The sequence below is a fragment of the Hippocampus zosterae genome, chromosome 12 (assembly GCF_025434085.1).
Source record: "Hippocampus zosterae strain Florida chromosome 12, ASM2543408v3, whole genome shotgun sequence".
NCBI classification, from domain to species: Eukaryota; Metazoa; Chordata; class Actinopteri; order Syngnathiformes; family Syngnathidae; genus Hippocampus; species Hippocampus zosterae.
The window spans coordinates 6,465,055-6,485,448 of NC_067462.1; the positions used below are offsets into that span (position 1 = coordinate 6,465,055).

Sequence of the window (20,394 nt, forward strand, 5' to 3'; positions counted from 1 at the left end):
ATTAATTATCCATTAATATATCCATTAATTCTGTATTGTGATTTTCTGATGTCCACCTCCAGATGAGCGAAATGCAAAATTTGGTCTGTCGGTGTCTGTTTTTTATTTTCATTTTTTATTTAATCACTCTTTGTTGGTTACACTTGTACCGTTCTCAGTTCATTATATGCCTGCCTACTTTTCGCCCCGACTTTCTGTAAGTTCAGCTGTGCTCAACTCCCTGCCTGCTCGACCCCACTCCTTCAACCGCCTGCTTCCCTTTGACTACGTCCGCCATTATCCACTCTCTCATCAATCTCCGCCTCTTGATGGATAATCCGTGGATGAAGCACCCGTACAGGTTTTTCTCTATACAGGGAGTCTCCTAACAGAGTGAAATGACACGCGAGTGTCTTTGTGACAACCACAATAGGAGATCGTAATAGCAAGTGCAAAGGTAATGTTTCGCCAGCGCTGCCGCTTTGCATGCGCGCGAAGCGCAGGACCAGCTACTGTAAAGAGCGCAAACTACCAGACCTAATTTTGCACGTGGGCAATTGAGTGCCTTAAAATCCAAGCCAGTAGTGCACTTTTCCTGTTTGAACACACTCTGAGAAGATCCTTCCTCGACTAATGTTACCATCCCGATGCCTTTTCATAACAGCATTGTATTGTGAAGAAAGCTAAAAGAGGTCTACCTGAGCCCACATCCGTTTCCTAACAATATTCTCTCACTGCAAAATCCTGCACCACAAGCATTTATTTGTTAGTTTGGTTAACAATTCGCAAGATGACTGTACACTGTTTGTGAAATATTGCTATAAAACTTCGACCATGACCACATTTGGTAAGCGAATCAAGTGTATGAACTGAATCCTGTAGCCCCTCACTAAGAGAGAAAAAAACAGGATCCTAAGGAAAATAAAGTGTATAATTTACCGGTATATGGTGTAATTACAAACTATACATTCATAGCACATGAATTTGACCAGAGTCTCCTGCAGGGGGAGGTGTACACATATACACACACCGTATTTTCCGCACGAAAAGGCGCACCTAAAAGCCTGCCAAGCTCACAGCTCACAGCGTGCCTTAAAATCCGATGTGCCTTGTGTACGGTCATTACGGTAAGATTTCGACCCCAAAATGGCTCCTTGCTCGAGACATGCTGACAACGCAGAGTTCAAACTTAAGGTGATCGGCTGCGCAGTTGAACATGAAAATTGAGCTGCGGCAAGAGAGTTCAACGTTAACGACTCAATATTATAACTTGTGTTGGTTACGTGAACTGTGTCGCTGCGTTATTAAACACGTTTTACTGACATCTAATCGTTCTGTTGGCGTTTCTTTGAGCATAGCTCCATCTAGTGGATGTGTTGTAGATTTTCTTATAATGCGGTGCGCCCAGTGCATGAAAAAAATTACAAAATAGACCATCGTTGAAGGTGCGCCTCATAATCCAGTGTGCCTTTTAGTGTGGAAAATAAGGGATATATATATCATCCTTTATTCGAGGAGCTTTATCCTCACGAGGGTCGGGATGTCAGCTGTCTTGGGGCAGTTACTACTGTTAATCTGAGCAAGTGTCAAGAGCATTTAGCTGCATTCATCTCTGTCAGAGCATCCTGTGTTTCCTAAGACTAGCTAAGTGAATACCCGAGACCGAAGACATCACTCACCTCTGTTTCCAAGAAGCGACGGAGGGCCCGCTTCTTCTTAATGTTGTTCCGGCGCACAGACACCGCCACGCTCAGCGCCACGATAACCACCATGAAGAGGCTGCCGATCACCCCTGCCGCGATCAAAGGGGTTCTGAGGACAATAACGTGGAAGGGGATGAGAAGGAGGAAAGGTGAGATAAGTCATTAGAATGGATGAAGCAACGCCGCTGGGAGGAAGAAAAGTTGGGGCGAAGTCGAAAGGATTTAAAGACGTGTATGTTGCTTGTTTCCTTGGTCCATAAATTCTGGGTTTCACGCAGACTTGAGCGCTACCTGCCGTGCTCACCTGCCATCGAATGCGACATTCTGTTTTTCATCGTGTAAATGTGACGGCCGTAACGGGAATTACAGGCGGTGACACCGCGGGGCTGCATCTTCTTCCTATGATTGTGTACCTGTCATTGAGTGGTGACCAGTCCAGGGTGTGACCCACCGATGACGTTAAGTCAGTCGGGATAAAGATAAGCCATGTGCCTCTCAATCGACTGCGCGTAATCTTTTTTTGCCATCGACAAACAGGAACAGTAGAAACACGCAATGACGTCAATCAAGAAGGCAGCCTTGAGTCAACATAACCACATCGAACCATGGTTCGGAATGGCCCATTTTGATGAATATTGATTGACAGCTTAATCAAACGAGGCAATGAGTCCCTACACTGAAATATTGGCCTTTTGGTGATAATGAATGCCCGATAAGCCGCTTGAAATCATTCACAAAAGGCGATGCTGCCACCGAGGAAGCAGATTGTGTGTCAGATGTGTGACACCCAAGCTGCCGGCTGAGCTGGACATTTAATGTATCACCGCAACTGCTATCGAGGATCTGATAAGCGCTGAGCCGCTCAACAGGTCAGCTGACTTCCATTCTGCTGCTGCTGCTTCTTTATCCTGTTAGCCGTGTCTCGGTGTTGAGCAAGCAAAGTGTACATTTTTATCCGTTCTCCAAAGAGTCCCCTGTATTTTTTACTTATCTGCTTCACCATCGATTGCCCTTGGTATAAGGCTGCCTATTCATCGGGAAAAGAAGCCGCGAGCCGCTAAAAATAGATGCGCTCCTATGTAGTCCGTATACAAACATAGTGAGCCACATGGTCAGCGAAAACGATCGCAAGTGAAAATGGAAAGGAGGAGCTAGAATAACTTCCGTTCTCGTGAACAGATAAAAACAGGTTCGACTGTTGCAAACAGATGTGATTGTCGACGTAGTCCGTGCTCTGCTTTTGAGTTTTAAGAGGAACGCGAGACAAGATTGTACCTGTCCATCCAGCCGATACAGTCCTGAGGTCTTGGCCCACTGCACCTAGAAAAATACAAAATGGGGTTAAGACAGGGGTGGGCAATTATTTTTTGCATAGGGCCACATGAGAACCAGAAATTATTATGGAGGGCCGGATCAAAAGGGTGAACTAAATTCGACGTAATATTAATTGGATTTCTTTATTTAAAAAGCAGTATTTTGCATTTTTTGGCACGTTTTTCAGACTTTAAGAATACATTATTTCGTCGTATCGAACGGGATTTGCTTGACTTGGCGCTACTGCGGGCTTCCGTATCGTCTCCCCATTCCTCCCTATTCTCTGCAACTTCAAGTAACTGTGCCACCTGGCGTTGAAATGCCAGTTATTACAAGTCCAAATGAAATGAATGCAGTCGTGGACATCGAACATTAATTGTGTACCAACCTTAGTGGGCCGAATTAAAAAGACCAAGGGGCCGGATTTGGCCCGCGGGCCGTAGTTTGCCCACACCTGGGTTAAGAGATGCAAAGATGTTTCAAAATTGGGAAATTGCCGTGAATTGAGTAAAATAGGCGTGGGAGATTGAATGTGATCTGAGTTACGAGGGTGGTCAAGGAACAAAGATAACTCATACATCAATGCTATATACTTCATTGGATATAAACAATTACAGTTTTTGGTTTTTGAAAGTCTCTGTTCTCGACCAAATCGGTTTTCGACCAAATCGGTTTTCGACCAAAAATCTTGAGTTTTTTATGCCTCGGATGATGACCGAAATCGTTTCCCGACCAAACTGAGCGCACTTGAATGCGCCACTAGACTCCTCCTGCCTTTTGGATTATGGTTGAAGACCAAGGTATGACTGTCTAATGAAGATAAAACTGCCCCAGAACATACCAAAGGCTGAATGTATTAGAATTCCAAAAATCGGGCACTAATTTGCATGCTCACTTGGGCACTTTCTCCGATGTGCGGTCGACTTAAATGGACATTTATGCACCTTCTTGGTAGAATATGTATTCAGATGATTTTATTTTCATGCAAACATTTGAGATAAATTCAATACATTCTTTTTTTTCACTGTTACACGGCCAAATGTTGTAAGATACTTCTATAAAGCTAGCAAATGTATGTAGAGTGATTTGGCTATTATTGCATATTACTGGAGAGGCTGCATTCAGAACCATCAAAGATTCTTCTCCCTTTGCTTTCATGCAAGTCTGCCGGCAAGGAGATATGTGACAAAAATTTCAGCTACGCTAGGATAGCTTTTAATTGTATATCAGGCCACATGTGTGCATTAAAAAACGGACTGTAGAAAAGGGTTACAAAGACAGGACAGGAGTTTAACTTCCTGCTTTTTGTCATTTGGATTTTATCCGATCGTTCCCTCTAATTCTCCCGGCGTGTCTTCTTGAGAGGGAGAGCTGCTTATGAAGCTGTACCTGTGACAAAGTGTCAGCCGGGTGTTTTCCATTTACGACTACATTGTTATGCTCCAGTGAGCCGGGGGCTGTCACTCAGGAAAGGAGAAATAACACACTCAAATGACACACGCTCCCTGTGGAGTAAAATACAAAATTTTGTCTCAGCAACCAGTGCTGAATATTGCATGGAAAGCTGACTGGCTAGTGAAAGACGTGAAGGACTCCGCTCCTTTCATCCCTTCTCATTTTCTCCATCATGCCTCTATTTATTGCTTTGGTCTCGAAAGATATCAAGATATGCGTTTATGTGAGAGGAACACAGCAGGAGAATAAAAAAAAGGAGTAACTGTCGAAATAATTTGAATCGAAAGGAAAACGTTGGTGTTTATTGCAATGTCATCTTGTTAATATTGGGAAAGCCTTGGCTCTGGAAATGAGTTTTTTTATATGACCAAAAAAAAAAAAAAAAGACATCCTGCCTGTATTGTCTTTGGGTGCTTAATTTTGCGCATTTACAAAATTACACATGAGTGTCCTCATCGCGACTTTCATTCCTCACCCTTGTGTGCAGTTGGCATGGCAGGGATGGCACTCATTGTTGCTTTCGGCATACTTGAAGATAAAACTGTTTGCGCCTTGCAGGCCATCTGGGCACTTTTCCACACAGTTAGGACCGTCCTTAAAATGGATGCATTTTACACAATGCTCGGGGCCCTGCAAAAATAGACACACAACATTGTTTACTCAGCTAGAGTGAAGAATCAAAGTTCCAATCTCCCGGCGGCACGCGTTATTGAGTTTGACCAAAATTGGGGAGGATCGTAAGACACTATAGTAATAGTCTTACTTTGGAGCATACCTTCATCCATTTGTTCAATCGTTTTCATTTGTTGTCATTTAGGTCATGGGTGAGTCGGAGCCCATTCCTCTTTAATATCGAGCAAGAGGCCAGGTTAAATCTAGAACTGGTCGAAAGCCAGTCGGAAGACGCGTACAGACAAGGAACCATTCAGAGCTATGCAACATTTTGAGTCTTGAATTAACCTAACATCCAGGTTTTTCTGGAAAATGCAGACTCGTCCGGGTGTAGCCCCTGTCTCGCCCAAAGTCATCTGGGATTGAATTAGCTCACCCGTGACACTGAACAGGCTAGGTGGTTACATTTATTGTTTGGGATGGGCGAGAACCAACACTGGCTTTATTTCAAAGTGTCAAGTACTTGTGACAGCGGCCAACACCAAGGCGCCCTCTTGTGGCCAGTGTCAACTAAACGGCATGATAAGATAAGATAAGATAACATATCCTTTATAGTGGCTGATTTTTTTTCTCTCGATAAAATCGTTGCTGTCCTGTGAAAACCTCGTATGTTAATGACAAAAATGGGCGTGTTTTTCGATGCAATTTCCATTACATTCAATTCTGTTAAGTATATGTACCTTTAGAAGGTAATGTTGCTGCATGGTAGGAATTGACCTGAATTGACCTGAATCCTCCTTTTTTTACACACAACCAAAGGTCATAGTTTGTTAAATAAATAAATAAATAAATAAATAAATAAATAAATAATAAGAGCAAAGCAAAACAGTGTGACATCGCTCAAATGTGATGCTGAAATATGACACACAGTCACGACTAATAAAACAATCACACATACATGGAGTAACGTCCTTATAATCTATAAGGTATGCGGCACGCCTTGTATTATGGGAATCAAATGGCTTGACCATAGATATCAACAATAGGTAGCTATGACACGCCCTTGACGGCGGTGACGTTAAAGCTGTTACGGGCAATGTAGAGATAAAGATATACATCCTGGAGCTTGAAAGTAATAAACTAATAGAGAAAGTGAAAGACAGAGGGAGGAAAAAAATGGAAAGAGACAAGAAAAAAAAATATCACAGTCGAACACCGACAAGCATATGCAAGAGATGAATGAGTGAAGAAATGCGTGGAGAGGGCCAAAAGCAATTGAGACGCATAAAGCAGTGGGAGAGGAGGAAGCTCATAATAACCATTCCTCAAAGCACTCGCCATGACCATAACAATCCGCCTCGAAGAGGATTTATGGTCCTAATATATTCGAGGGAGGAGGTAAGGAAGGAGAGAAGTGTTCTTTCAGGCAATCAACAGGCTTCAAGAACATCTAATTGCCAAGTGGAAGATACAAACGCACGCACACACGTACAGCGTGCAGCCATCCTGTATGACTACATTATGTCTCTCTCTCATATTGGCACAGTGAAGTCACAGAAGTATCATTCATTCATTCATCTTCCGAACCGCTTGATCCTCACTAGGGTCGCGGGGGGTGCCGGAGCCTATCCCAGCTGTCACCGGGCAGTAGGCGGGGGACACCCTGAATCGGTTGCCAGCCAATCGCAGGGCACACAGAGACGAACAACCATTCGCACTCACACTCACACCTAGGGACAATTTAGAGTGTTCAACTAGCCTGACACGCATGTTTTTGGAATGTGGGAGGAAACCGTAGCACCCGGGGAAAACCCACCCAGGCCCGGGGAGAACATGCAAACTCTGCTTATGCTAACCACTGGACTGCCCACAGAAGTATCAATTTAACAATATCTTTTACATTGTGGTTTACAAATCTTCTCTCGGGTGGCCCGTTAGTCCGGTGGTTAGCACGTCGGCTTCACAGTGCAGAGGTACCGGGTTCGATTCCAGCTCCGGCCTCCCTGTGTGGAGTTTTTTCTCCGGTTTCCTCCCACATTCCAAAAACATGCGTGGCAGGCTGATTGAACACTCTAAATTGTCCCTAGGTGTGAGTGTGAGCGTGGTTGGTTGTTCGTTTCTGTGTGCCCTGCGATTGGCTGGCAACCGGTTCAGGGTGTCCCCCGCCTACTGCCCGAAGACAGCTGGGATAGGCTCCAGCACCCCCCACGACCCTAGTGAGGATCAAGCGGCTCGGAAGATGAATGAATGAATCTTCTTTATCACACCGAGAACTGTTTCTCGTTGACCCTTTAATGTAGCTAACTGACATAACCAAAATATAAGAAACTCCATTCGGTGTGATGCAGCGCGGCTACACACGTACCTGCCCGTGAATGTGCACTACAGCCAATTTTTTGTCCAATTCAAATCGTTTTCCTGGCCTGATAACGTAAGCTTGATCGTGATCAACATTTTTACTGATGCTTTTGTGTGAAATAGTTTTTTTTTTCCATTTAAAAAACATCAACATACGAGCTACCGTTAATAAGACACTCTGTTCTTACTTAGCCCATTCACTCCCAGAGACGTTTTTAAACGTCTTTTCAGACTTGGTCCAGAATTGGCTGGTACTAAATGAGTTAAATCCCGTGTGCTTCTAAAATGCTGTAAACAAATAAAACGGATAATTTCGGATGAATAAAGACAGAAACTTTGACTCATTAAAAAAAAAAAGGATGAAATGTAAAGGGACTCTGAATAGCGCCAGGCCAGGCTGCTGATTACATTTCAAATGTACTTCAATATTAATGCAGGGACACAGGTTAAACACCTTTTGAGGGCTCGTTGCTGCAGAGGCCAATTAGCAAAGCAACCCCTGTCAAGATTAACTCGGAAGGGGTGGGGGGGGGGGCTCCTTGGGGACTGACACAGTGATGCTGCCCTCTCACTTCAGAGAGAGAATAAATAATATTCTTTTCTTAGCCAAGCATGATGTCGATTTTTTTTAATGTACAATTTATTTTGTCATACTACGAAGGAGAATGAGTTTGAAGCAGAGGGGCTTTTCATTCAGGAAACTAACGTTATTGATCTTTCTCTTGACAGTCATCTCATATTGTGTCGACAACACAGCCCGCTGCGCTCACAAACACGTTTGTCTCCCCAGCCTCACTACAACAGGGCATTAGGCCAATCAAATCACTTTGTGTAAACTCTCATTTAATTGCCAAGGGCTCTGCAACCCTAACACGATCGCTCTAATCCATTTGGCCGCCCGGGCTGCACATGCGGATGCTACGACAAGGGCGCAACAGGTTAATATGAGACATTCCCATCATACACTGCGTGACAAAATACACGACGAGAAGGAGGGAGGGAAGGGCTTGTGCAGACATGTGTCGACAGAGCATGGCGCTAAATGGGTTTTTCCCCCCACAGATGGGGCCAAACTGAGTCAAGCCACAAATGCACAAATGCAATCATAATTAAAAACAAGCCCCCCCCCCCAAAAAAAAAACAAACAAATATTGGATTAAAGGTGAATAAAACGTCTCAAAATAAGACAAGCAGGATAGAAAATGGCTGGCAGGATGGATGATGGTAAACCAATGAAAACTAGGTCATAGCGCTGGGTGAGTGATCGATTCTATTGATTAATTCCAGTTTCTTCCCCTCTGGACAATTTATTCATTTATTTGAATGAGTTATTTCCCCCTTTTTTGGTGGAGTGACGAGAGAGGAGATATTTTTAAAATGTGGAACTAGTGTCGCAACATAGTCACTAAAGTTAGCAATTTTTCCATCCCCTCAAGCGAGCATTTATGCCCCCCCCAAAAAAATACCCGAGGGAAAAAAAAATATCATAACTAGCAACTTTAAGTCCCACTTTGAAACCGATAACACAAACAGAACATTTTTAAAATCGTTTGTGTATGAGCCTGATGGAAGAGAAACCGAGTTTGTTGTCTTTAACATCGCCTTTACATCAACATTGCAAAAGCAGTGAGTTAGTCATGTTGGAAATTGTTCACCCAACACAAGTACTTCTGAGACACAAATATTGCTGCATAAAAGTTTGATCTAAAAGGAACAATTGTTTCGAGGCTTGTTTGCCACCATAAACGAATAACTAAATAAATAAACTAAGCACATCCCTTCTGAAGGGATTGTTTTGGTTAATTTTCCGTTATTTCCTTTTGGACAAATGACTGAAAAAAAATGATTTGGATCAGATGGGGGAAAAAAATTCCACAAAATATTCCTTACTCACGATGCGCTTTATTTTTGCCATTGATTTGTGCCAGAAACTAAAAGGGAAAAAAAAATAGGTTCTGAAAATATTGCAATAAAAACTGACATTTGCAACCTTCATGATTACAACAACGACTTGTTCTGCAAACTGCACTTCGGCATTCTTGTGCCCCGACAGCTCCACAGTTACACCTGTCAATCGAACAGTAAGATACACTTTTAAAAGGTCTCCACTTCAGCGTGGGTGGTGTGCTGCACAGCCAGATAGAAACCACGTTTTTTTTCCCCTTTCAATCTCTCAAATTCAAGCATACGATACAAATAATAATAATTAAAAAAAATAAACCAAAGGAAAATAAAGTGTTTCTTTGCAATAAAAAAAATATATTTCTATGGCAGTGAAGAAAAATACATTGTATAAAGTAAGATTTGCATAAAGGCACCCCGTAGCTACTACATTAAAATATGCACAGTATTTTATTGGTAACTAAATGTATAATTTCTTCTCAATTCTGACAAAAAAAAATATTGCATCAGCCACTTTGGCAGCTAATATCAGAGGATTTATGCGCTCCACATAAACATTCAAGTTGGCCTTGTGGTTGCTGACTCGAGTAGCGCACTTACCGGACCGTGGCAGGTCAAAGAGTTGCCGTCAGCCCGCTCGCATTGGGAATCACACTCCACACACACCGAGTCGTTGGCAAACTCTCGAATCTCCCTGAATGATGAATTGGACAGGAAAGACGTGGCCTCATGTTCATATGACAATGGCGCATCTTTTTATGCAGAGAAAGAGGTGAAAAAAAATCAATACATAAAAAGACAGAGAACCGGAACCAGTGGGTTAGACTTCAAGGGTGTTACGCGAATGACTACGTTCCCCTTCATATTCCATCTTACATGTATGCAATCTACAGTATTTCCAAACATAAACACAGTATCAAATGTGAGTTAAGTTTCAAACCTGCTTTGATACAGTTAACACAAGTTGAGGTTTGTTGAATGAAATGTTCATGCTGGCCTGGAAGTAGTGGCGAATAAAAAAACAATTTCTTTTTTTCCACGCGACTAATTATATTTATGGCTTAAAAGTGATTTTTCATCAAATATTTAGACTGCAGTCATGGTCTTACTCCTGCATGAGCATAGCAGACATAAAACTGCGCTGCCAATCGTGTGAACGGGACCGAGGCATGAACACTCGCCAACTTGTAATATCCATCACTGCGTCATGTGTGTGCTGAAAAGTATTTTTGTCATTTTTCGCGCTGTGTTCCACTGGAGATACGATCAGCTGCATGGTTTGTCGTGCGCTGGGTTTTAGTCTCAGATCAAGAGCAGCACAATGATATCGATCAATGCAATATGCTCAAGGCTATACATCAACAACATTGGGACACCGAGCCATTACGTGTGCAGGAAAAGAGAATAAAAGAAAGGATTCAGCTCTTCAAATAAAATTGTCCCTCAAAAAAAATAAAAATAATAAAAAAATTGAAATAAAAATCAAAGCTAGCTTGCGCGGGTACGTCCCCAAGGCCGTGTTGCCATCATATACGGCGAATATAAGCAACAAGATGGCGATATCTGAAGAGTGAGGGATTGCTTGCGGTGCCGTGATAGTGCAGGTGGTGCCGACGACCTTATGGACAGGTAGGCACGGCGTGGCCCCGTGCGCAAGAAGTGACTGTGACACGCAGTGACACGCCTAGCCCCCCCGCCCGATCGACATCTCCGGTCTCCTTCCTCCTCCTCGTGAGTGCATCCACCCCCAATTTGGCACTTTAAATGACTCCTTGTACCAGTCAGTCATTAAGTTAAACTATTCGGGGGGGTTATTAGTAGAACTCACCGGGCCGGGGGACAAAAGCTTTGCCAGTCGTGAGGTGGAGAACATCAAGCTAAACCTTCAAAGTCAACAGGCCCCGCCCCCTGATGGCACTCTTCAGGGCTGCTCTTCAAAGTGACTTACCTTAAATTGCTCTTTTGAACGGAGTTATGAACTATTAATTACTATCCCGAGTGAATATTGCTGGACTTACAAACGATGACAAAGAGCCCGGTGATGTGTTTGACTGAAACTTTACTTAACTCATTCAGTACCAGCCAATTCTGGACCAAGTCTGAAAAGACGTTTAAAAACGTCTTTGGGAGTGAATGAGTTACTGACTGACAGGCTATGCCACGTCAGTCCCATGAAAGATATAAACAGTTCGTAAAAGAACAGCAGAGTTGTTTGCTTTCGAGGCGCACATCCGCTTAAGCAATAAAACACATTTGTATTTCCAGATGGTCATATTATACGTTGATTGATCGGCCTTTTGCCTCACGTCTGGTTTCATAACGTGTAGAGTAAGAAGCCGACGCTTCTGGATCATCTACTCTCCACCTTCGCTGCTGTCGGGTGGCCTCGTTCATGCCAGATGTTGTACTTTGGAAAAGGAATTTCATCATCTCGCAAAGGCATGACAAAAAAAATGACTCATTGTTCAGCGTTAACGACACTTCATCTGGAAGAATGAAGCCTCTCTGTATAAGGTACCCCTGAAATGTAAACAATGGAAGGCACGACTTACCCTTCATACAGGTTGCAGTGTTCCACACAACTTTGTCCCCTACGGAAGTCCCTGCATGAGAGACATTGGTCTGGGCCAGGACCCCAACATCCAGAGTCGGAACATAACGGGTCACACACCATACGCTCCTTGGCTGCTCACGACACAAAAGCAATACATAACTTTGCACACATTTGTATTCAATACAAAGTACATTCTTCCATCTATCCATTTTCCCATCTGCTTATCCTCACAAGCAGAACCCGGTACCTCTGGATTGTAAGGTCAATCACTGGACCACCGGGCCGCCCGCCCAGTACATTCTTCATCCTTTTAAATCTATTTGTGAAAGTGTGGGAGTGCAATCGTAGTATGGTGTGGCTCATCGCAGTGCAGCTTCTTTGTGAGACTGCTGAGTCAGATTGCCGGAGGGACCCGGGATGTTCTTTCAGATGCCGCGCAGTCGGTTTGTTTGAATAGCAAATCAGAGGAGAACCTTCCAACTTCGACTCCTGACTGCTGTAAGTAAGTAGCTCGACAGTATTCCAATCTGGAACACACCCAGCGGTACTGAAAATAAAGCCTTTTATTTTGCTTGCCATTAAAAGATATTGGCATCTGCTTCCAAGAATACATATCGGCCAAACGGATTCAAGTGCTACTTGGGCACTAAAAATGCATTGTTGGAAATGCTTGGAAAAGCATGAAAAGCTGCAGTAAAAGCACCATTGAGTGCACCTGGAATGGGATTAGTTCTTGAAAGAAAATGCATCACCAACAATCTTAATTTAAAAAAATAAATAAAAATAAGCTGGAGGCTAAGCGTGACCGTTTCCCCCAAAGAATCTGCATCTCGCGCAGAATGTTCCTCAATGCTTTTGTCTCACGTTTAAGAGCCTAAAGAACTTTTTTGTTGTTGTCTGCTTTCAAAATCCTTCTTTGAACCCAAAGAAGATAAATGGGTAAAAATGAACTAAATGAGGATGAAGGCTCCACCTTTGTCTTCCAAAAGACCTCCGTTGGGTGCGCTTACAATGGAAAAACTGAAAGATCATGTTCCATTCATTTTTGAACATGGCACTAGAGGATCAAAACATTGTTGGTTTGTTATTTATTCATTATTTTGGTATGCGGCTGGTAAACCGAAGCTGATGGGTCTCAGGCTGAGATGATACTTTCTGGTTAACGGGCGAATACTGGAGAGGTGACGAAAGAAAGGGAAATATGTCATATTTCCAACAGAAAAAGCAACCGTTACTCATTTTTTAGTGCACAGTTTGGGTGTTGTTGGTTCGAATCAACTGTTTGTTAAAACTATCTGGCGGTAGACTATTTTTAAAATTATATGAAGAAAAATCATCTTTCTTTGATCCTGATACTGATCGGTCTGTGATATTTTTGATGTATTTTTTCCTGGTTTTCGTTCTGAACTTACAGCACATCTGCGGGTCTCTGTTGTTGCGGGTCAAAGCTTTCTGGTTGGCGGCGCGGAACAGTCGGGTCCAGTTGACTGTGTTGTAGTAGCACAGCTGGCTATTCTCCACAATGTGCACGTTGCCTGCGCTGATCTCACGGAGAGACTGAAGTTGAAGTGATAAGATGCCGTGCTGCTTTAACACCAGCAGGGAGATCCCACTGAGAGGGAAACGTAGGAGGAGGGAAGAAAGAAAACAACAAAGAAAGGGTTGAAGAAGAATCACATTTGAAGGGAACCAGATGAATAACGATGTTTGACCTGTTTTTTTGTTTTGTTTGAATTTGACTAAAAGAGCATATCCCGGATGAGCCAACCACCCAGACAACAATTTCCGTCTGATTTCGTGATAACACAAAACATCCATGAAGATTTCTAACTAAAGGAGAAGAAAAAAATACAACGTGAGTTATGGTAAGTAAATATCTTCCATCGGTGGTCTTAAAACACCATCGGCTTTTGAAATGGCATCCCAGAAGAAGTAGTTCTGTGCGTGTTTGGACCAACTGGTGTTGGATCGGCTTCCGTTTGAAAGTAATGCCGGGAGCCCTTCAAGAAAAATGGCTTTCGTATGTTTTCCTTCACATCCTGAAATAAAAAGACTGCCCAGATGCGCGACAATTTCTGAGTCTCGTCACTTGAAAAATGTACTTCAATTCTTCAACAATTCCAAACCGTCCCCCTTGTACAAGACCCCAAAATTTCAAGGACCCACTGTTTCAATTCCAGGCTATGGCAAAAAGCATATCATCTAATTTGTAGAAAGGGTTGTTCTAAAATTAAAGATTCGGACACTATTGCTTTTAATTTAGCTGTTCTGAATGTTTTTTTTTTTATGTTTTTCTGTTATTTAAAAAATGGTTGTGTTGTGGTACATTTGCTGCCTAAGCCTGGAAAAAAAAGAAAAAAAGAAAGGAGGCTTTTCAGGAAGGATCGAAAAAATCCACTTTTAAAGCCTTTTTAAGGGTTTTTTTCTTTTTTTTTTTTTTTTTTACAGAATACTTCATTTGTATAATGCAGTGGTTCTTAACCTTGTTCGAGGCACGGCACCGAACCCAACCAGTTCATTTGCACATTCACCAAACCCTTCATTAGTCAAAAAAAAATATATATATATATTTTTTTTACAAATTCAAGACATAAAAAAACAGAAAAAAGTCCACACAATTAGTACAAAGTACATGTTTTTTAATTGTGCACAAAATGAATCAGCCAGTGATTAATTTTGACATGTTGCGTCTGCCGTGTCTTAACCTTGATGGCAGAGGCTTCGTTGAACCCTTGAGACCGATTCACCGAACCCCTAGGGTTCGAACGAACCCAGGTGAAGAACCACTGGTACAATAGCTTTGCATGTGGGGAGCGGTGAGTCGCTTTCCCGACATTTCTTGACAGTACAACATGGGCAAACTAACACAGTTGCTGCTGTGAGCCACAGCTCGCGCTCACACGGGAATTCACCGACATCCAACGCTAACCCCTCCCAGCCCTCCCATAATAAACTTAATTTCCCAAACGTTTCACAGAGCTTACGTTTGTATCAAATCACAAGTCAACTACCTGTACAGAGATCGTCCCCCAATCGTTACCAAGTTGCTGAAAACACTCAAGTCTGTTACGTTATCCGGCCAAGACTGAATGCTCAGGAAGCCTAAATGGGGACACAAACACAAACAGGCACACGGGTTATAATGAGTCACTGCCACTGACTGAACACAAGATGACGTGCGTGTGTGTGTGTGTGTGTGCATTGGCATCCCTCGAGGAGTAGCAGCATTCCAGGATATAGTAACCACACTGCTCTCGGCTAGAGTCGGGTGCCAGCTGTGTGTATGTGTGTGTATGTATGTATGTGTGTGTGTGTCTCATCAAGTCTCGTACATCAACATTTTTTGCATTTCCTTTCAGCGATCCGCATCTCGCCCGGCTGAATCATTTAAATAGACGAGGAGCTGAGAGGGTGGATGTGGCTCATTTAAGATTTTCAATAATGGATTGAAAAACATGAAATATTCAGTCGAGACCAGTATGGAGGTATAATCCTCTCGCCAATATCAGAAGACAAACAAAATAAGTGGACGGGGGAGTAAGGAAAGTAATATCAGGTGGAATAATGGATGGGGAGGCAAAATGAATTGGAATGGAATGAAGACAACCTTTGCGTTTCTCGGAGATTAAAACAACACTCGAGTTGTTTCCATCACGATAAACACGTGCACCATAAGCGAAGATGCGTTGTGGAGACAGCACGGGAAATCATCGTGGGTGTGATGGCCGCCGTGCAGCTTTCTCTAATCAATGAACAATCAGACGCCATTTGATTAAACTGCACTTTTTCCCCCTCCCCTGCAGGATGCATAAAGTTTACTCGGGAAGGGAGGGAGGTTGTCGAGAGGTAGGAAGGGATGAGGTAAATCGCGAGTCTTTTTTTTTTTTTGTAGACAAGAGAGCAATAAACCTTCAACAGCATCTTTATCAGTTTGTGGACATTGTTTTGTTGGTAGCGATCCCCACAGAGCATCAGAGTGGAGTCGGAGGCATATGAAGCGTGTTTGGTGAAGAAATGAGGAAATAGAGTAAAGTCGGGTACATGCGAGGATACACCCGATGGAATTTGAAGCCAAGTTAATGTGAGCGGAGTATGATGCACATTTTGGGAAGCGCCAAAAAAAGTGACCAGAAAGATGAAATGAAGAAGCTGAAATGAAAACCAAAAACTGCTGCCATTATGTTAGAGTTATTTTAGATAAAGTGTCTTGTCATAGGATGACATCACATTTATTTTTTTGGTTTTTTTTTTTTCAGTAGTCTGCCTTCAAACATGAACGAAGGCAACGTAAACCAATCTGTGACATGCAGTCTAAATGCCCATGGATCAAGAATAACGGCGTGCCGTTCAACCTCTGTCTCTCTTTTTTTTTAACTGCAGTCTTGAAAGCAGATTTGTTTTTGTTTTTTGGAGGGGGCGGCTTCAGTGCTGTTTTAACAGCTCTTTATTTTTTTTCAATCCAGCAAAAGTGAAAAGATCACGTCTCTCAACCCATTCTACTGAGAGCACATTCGCGTATAGAGCAAATTATAGCATGTAGCCACTTAGGAAGAAAGGGTCAGTGCTCACAAGCAATGGCTGAGAGGGTTCAAGTTGTGGTAATTATAGCGCAAGCCAAAAGCACGAGAAAGCCAAGTATAAGACATATCATTTTGATTTGATTTGCCTACTCAACAATAAATGTTTTTTTTTGAAGAGACAATAACGAAAGCAAAAAAAAAAAAAAGGAAGAGAGGAAAATAATTGGGAAAGCCGAGACAAGTGTGCTCTGTGTAGGATGCGCTCATTTAAAAAGCAGAAGAAAAAGCACTCGTGACCTCGGGGTCGTGGAGGCAGGTTGGACGCCTCCGTCAAGTGTCGCGTCGTCGTGACAGCTCAGGGAGATGACAAGCTGAGCGGACACAGACTCGCTTACTAAATCCTGTTTGCTTTCGCCGCTCAAGAAGGAAAAGAACTCATTCGAAAACATTGGGATTCCACTTGGAAAGCCACATTTTTGCTCATTTTTCATCGTTAGCCTTGTAGCATCATGGTCCAAGTCACTTTTAAATTACTCTTGCGATAGCACTGAAAATTACAGAAATGCTTGTTGTGGGGTTTTTCCTTTTATGTATGGACCTACAGAGTCTCAGTCATACAAGTAATCCGCAAAGGTGGAATTGAGGCCATGAGACTTATTTTTTTCTTGTTTTCTGAAAACTTAAAATTTCAGAAATATGATATAATTCAAATATATACTTTTTTTTCCCCCTCATCTTCCTGACGGTTTCCTTTCACATCTAAGATATCAAGGGGGGCGTAACAGTGACCCGCCAGGCTTCTCCTTCTGTGTCCCCCATGTTGGTTATTGTTGTCTTGTCTATGTTTCTCTGAAAGGTTTGTCACTGGGAAGTAAATCCCATGTGTGTTTTTCTTGCATACCTGGCCAATAAATCAGATTCTGATTTTACGAAAACGTCCCCCATGCTAACGGTTGTTGACCATTTTTCGGCTTTATTTTAACAGAACGTGGCATCTCAAAATACCCGATTTGATGTTCATAGTAAAAAATGTATCTGTTGAGGAAAGACTTGGACTACGTGTCACTTTCTAAACTGAGGCTAACATGTGATTTTTCTAATCTATTCCCAGTAACCAAAGCAATGGGCACTCAGAGGAGAAGTTGCCGAAGAATTAATGATGCACACCACATTTTCTTACAGCATTTTCTTCACGCTGTACGAAGGGACAACCCGGCGATGTGAAACCGAAGGTTGTGGGACTCACTCAAGGGGGAAAAAAAAAGCAGCAGACACAGCGTTAGATCGAAAGACTCATCTGATATTCAACTTATGCAGCCATGTCTGTCCTCGGCGTGGGCCGTTCTCTCCAGTGGGAGAACGGGAACTCGGCTTCACTAAACACTCAAAGCAAAGCGCACTATGTATGCGCCACAAAAAGCATCTGCGTACTCACTCCCGAGCAGTGTGTATGGCTGGTGCATCAACAAAACTTACCGGTAATTTCCCTAACGGTGCGAAACACGTGAAGCTTTTCCGGGTCCAAAGCTTCAATGTCGTGATAGACGTCCCTGTGAATGATAATGTGACAATATAACAGAACAACATGAACGCCGTTGTCGTTGAAGGGCAATCTAAATAAATATGAAGAAATACCGTATTGGCTCAAATATAAAACGACCCTGATTATAAGACGGCCCCCTCTTTTGCAAGACTCAAGTTTGAAAAAAGAACTTTTTGAACACCAAATGAATTTTGATACAGAAAATAATTACAGTACATCTGAAACAAATGATTATAAAAATATATTTAAGAGAAAAAGCATGTTATTTTACCTGATGTTATTTTACCTCATTCAAATCTTAATATCTAAACATTGAAATACGTAAACTAAAGCGCAATCACATTCGTAAATGAATGGATTCTGGTTTTTGAAATGTAAATTCCATCATAACTTCTCCTCAGCTGCCGGTTAACCTGGCCGATCTTCGACCCACTTTTCTCCAGATTGGCGAGTCAAGTTCAATATTCGCTTCAATGATATCTGGCGCCATCTAGCGTCACGAATGGGTATACAGTAATGTCTAGACCCCGAACATAAGACGACCCCCACTTTTTCCAGTCTTATTTCAATGCAAAAAAACACTGTCTTATATTCGGGCCAATAAGGTACTGCGTCAATGCATCCACTTTCAAATCTTTTCAATCACCAGGATGAGGAAGTGTACCATCGGCTTGAAAAGAAGCCCCGATTATGTCTCACCCTTTAATTCCAGTGATGAGGAACACCAAATTGCCATTTATTTTGGTGCAATTGACAAACTTGTCAATGTTGCTGGAGTCGACCGTCTGAGCCGTCTGCAGAGTGGCAGTTCCGATGCCATCGCAGGCTGCGATGCACAGTTAAGACAGCAAAAAGCATTCATGGAGCGAAGCGCAGAAATGTCACGCCAAAGAAGGGTGATTATGACACAAAAAAGGTCACACAAACCCATTTAGAAATTATCCAGGTTTTTTTTTTCGACACTTGGAACATTTCTCAAAAAATGTACCTTTTGGGCAGATGTCAGTACAAGGAATGCACATTTTGATGCGGTTCTCCTCCACTTCCATCGTGTTACTGGGGCACGCGCGCACACAGGAGCTCTGGTCCACCACAAAGTTGTCTGGAAAAAATTTTTTTTTGTAATTGTCAACTACAAATTGTGGCTGTTTGTTATACGTGCTGCTACTTTTTGTACTCCGCTAAACCAATCACCCCCAAAAAGCGGGGAAGAGTCACTTTCTTCTTTCAAATGGAAGATATTTTTTCTCTCTAGATTTTCAATTAAGTGCAATATAAATACAAAATGGATAAATCGCAAACAGGGATATGTGCTGCTGGAGAGGCAGCCACTCAGGGGGCGTCTCGGATTTTGTATGTCGGTTGGCTGGGGAGGGCTGTTCTTCCTTGAGTCAATATCATATTCTTAAGGTTTGAAGTATCGTGTAATTTGGCCTCCCATATTTATGCGAGCCTGGCTCATGACCTCAGAGTGACGCTTTCAACGTGCCGAGAATATATCCGTTTGTTGAAAACGCGCGTGGAAAAACAGCAGGTGAAAGTAACGCAAAACATTTTAAATATTGGTCATTTATGGGAGTTTATATTTAGCTTTAAAAAAAAAGCTAAAAAATTTAAAAAATCCCTTCAAATGAGTTAAAACGGTCAGTAGAACCTGAAAGCATTACATCCATAAAAAGAGTCCAAAAAAAAAAGAAAAAATTGCCCTCTGTCATTTTGTGCCTCTATTCTGACTTTTAAGAAACCCCCATGCCTGAGGAAAAACAACAAATGGGAGACAGAAGGTATGACCGACAAAGTGTCAATCATTTGCCGAGCACTTTCAGCCACACTCACAGAGCCCCCAAACACACACACAACCTATTACCTTGGGCTTCAGGACTTTGCTGAAACTATGGCGAAATATCAACTTTAGTCAGACACATGGAGAGATGTATTCGTGAAGTGAGGCTCCATTTAAATGTTGAAAGCAACTTTTCCAATGTGATAGAAACAAAAATATACATGCAAATACATGGGTGTCAACACGATTAGTCCTAGTCTGAACGAACACCAGCCATTTTTTGTGCAGGTAAAAACCAAAACAACCTCCCGACCGAGCAAATACGTGGTCTTTAACAATAAAATGACATCATGCATACATAAAGTCGGCGCGACCCCCGTAGGTGTCCGGTGTTCAGACTTACGTGGACACTTCTTGACACAGAATGCTCCATAAGTGTATTTCGTTCGAGGGTTGTGTTCCACCTGGAAGGTGGTGGGGTTGTACAAAAAAGGCTGTGGACACTGCGTCACACACGCCCCACTGTCATTGAAATTTGTGCATGCCTGTAGACATTGACAAAAAAAAATAAAACGCACACTTAGGGACAAAATAATGAACATCAGAGCCAATATTATGTTACGTGTTTGATTAACAGACTGACTAGCAACTACATGAAATGGTCTTGTGGA

The 20,394-nt window shown here is 42.5% G+C and overlaps 1 protein-coding gene across 2 annotated transcripts in view; it reads right to left on the reverse strand.

The window, feature by feature from the left end:
- LOC127611236 (receptor tyrosine-protein kinase erbB-4-like) overlaps positions 1-20,394 on the reverse strand; it is a 155,932-nt gene that overhangs the window by 26,781 nt on the left and 108,757 nt on the right. For both annotated transcript variants that reach the window (XM_052081637.1, XM_052081636.1), the window contains exons 7-17: positions 20,127-20,268; positions 18,929-19,042; positions 18,640-18,766; positions 17,874-17,947; positions 14,889-14,979; positions 13,290-13,489; positions 11,876-12,008; positions 9,924-10,017; positions 4,927-5,081; positions 2,958-3,002; positions 1,659-1,791 (exon numbers count right to left, since the gene is read on the reverse strand). In XM_052081637.1, coding sequence (XP_051937597.1) covers positions 1,659-1,791; positions 2,958-3,002; positions 4,927-5,081; positions 9,924-10,017; positions 11,876-12,008; positions 13,290-13,489; positions 14,889-14,979; positions 17,874-17,947; positions 18,640-18,766; positions 18,929-19,042; positions 20,127-20,268 — 1,308 coding nt within the window. The remainder of the gene's footprint in view (positions 1-1,658; positions 1,792-2,957; positions 3,003-4,926; positions 5,082-9,923; positions 10,018-11,875; positions 12,009-13,289; positions 13,490-14,888; positions 14,980-17,873; positions 17,948-18,639; positions 18,767-18,928; positions 19,043-20,126; positions 20,269-20,394) is intronic.